The sequence below is a fragment of the Megalobrama amblycephala genome, linkage group LG1 (assembly GCF_018812025.1).
Source record: "Megalobrama amblycephala isolate DHTTF-2021 linkage group LG1, ASM1881202v1, whole genome shotgun sequence".
Lineage (NCBI taxonomy): Eukaryota > Metazoa > Chordata > Actinopteri > Cypriniformes > Xenocyprididae > Megalobrama > Megalobrama amblycephala.
Window position 1 is genome coordinate 13,391,253 of NC_063044.1, and position 1,520 is coordinate 13,392,772.

At 34.5% G+C, this 1,520-nt stretch overlaps 1 protein-coding gene and 1 long non-coding RNA gene across 2 annotated transcripts in view; one reads left to right on the forward strand and one right to left on the reverse strand.

Annotated features, from left to right (window-relative positions):
- Positions 1-318, forward strand: part of LOC125272074 (gastrula zinc finger protein XlCGF7.1-like) — a 4,808-nt gene extending 4,490 nt beyond the window's left edge. The window contains exon 3 of the mRNA XM_048197051.1: positions 298-318. Coding sequence (XP_048053008.1) covers positions 298-318 — 21 coding nt within the window. The remainder of the gene's footprint in view (positions 1-297) is intronic.
- Positions 319-763: 445 nt separating this feature from the next.
- Positions 764-1,299, reverse strand: LOC125263550. Its single transcript, XR_007183842.1, has 3 exons — positions 1,241-1,299; positions 928-1,028; positions 764-830 (listed from the first exon to the last, which is right to left on the reverse strand). It is a non-coding gene; the product is annotated as an uncharacterized LOC125263550 (long non-coding RNA).
- Between the last annotated feature and the right edge of the window lie 221 nt (positions 1,300-1,520).

The window sequence follows — 1,520 nt, forward strand, 5'->3', positions numbered from 1 at the left end:
GTCAGTAGTGTTTGTTCGGGGAGCATCAAAAAGTGTTAAGCAGATAATAAGCAGACAGTCTACTAAATCTCTCTGACTGGATAGTTGACATGTAGTTGCAATGTTATAGTTACAGTAGAATGCAGAAACTGGACTATAGAAAGTGTTACCAAAGACAAAATGAAGAAAATGAAAAACTGAATAGAACAACATTCAGATTACTGTTATATTTTAGTCTGATTTGAAAAAGTTTGAGGTGGTTTGTAGGAACACTTTAGATCTGTTGTCTCCTCCTGCTTCCTGGGCTTTTTGTTACAGTCACAGGTTTTAATAATGTAATGAGAGAGCCAAGAGAATTTCATTAGAACAATTTTATTAACATTTAATAAACTCATTATTCACAAAAATATTTCTGCTATTAGGTTTACATGCAGAATCTTTATGCTGTTTATATATTGCAATGAGGTTAATCTGTAACAGATATTTACATATTTTCCACAAGATAATTACCCTGTGTTAAAATGTACTACTGACTCTTTTTTTATATTGTGCCTCTTTAACAGTCAATGTTTTTCAGTTGTCAGGGCCTCATTTCCAAAAAAACAATTGATCTTAGCTCATCTTCCATTTGTCCTCTACATTTAAACTCATTCATGAAATACATTCATGATGCAAAATCAATGAACATACTGTAACCAAAAATAACAACAATCAAATCTGTGGAACTGAGCTGAAGAACTTTTTCAGACTCGCCCTGGAGTTCCATCCTCTCTCTTTTGCAACACCTGAACACACTCCCAAAGAGATCAGGGAATGAATCCATCAGGTTGATGCTCTCTGCGTCATCTGGACTATGTAGAGATAAAAGACACCAAAAAAGCATGGTCTGACACACAATACTACTAATGTATTGAATAAATACTGTGCATCACATTACATGTTACTCACTAATGCTCGTGTAGGTTGCGTATGAAACGCAGCAATCCCAGTGTGTTCTCAGGATAGCCTTTCTTCTTACCATCCAGTTTCTGGACAAGCTCAGATGGCAACTGACAAAAGAAAATGATTTTTCAAACCAAGAGTAAAGCAGGCCATGAACTACATTCAAATGATTTGTAACAAGGAAGGTCTTGAAGACATTATATTCGTTAGTTTTTTTAAGTCGTTACTATTTTCATTTAATTTAAATATTAAAATAATTAAAATATGTTTATATTTATACAAATATGTTTGAATATTTCAGATCTGAAATTAGACTCACTTTAGTTTTCCATTCAGAAAAGCTTTTCCCCTCAGTGCATTTTTCAATAGCATGAAGGAAGCTCCTCATCAACATTACGACAGCTCTCGGCTTCATTCTGGTTCCCCATTTTTTTCAAATACTCCACTCTCCTGACAGGATTTCAAAAACAGTACAATCTCTTCAGCTGATAAAAAGTATCTACAGTAGATGCAATTTCCTCTTCATTTAAAATCATAATTGGCTTAGTAGGGGAGAGCGGGGTTGGTTGGCACACTTTCACTCTCTGTCATATTTCTCA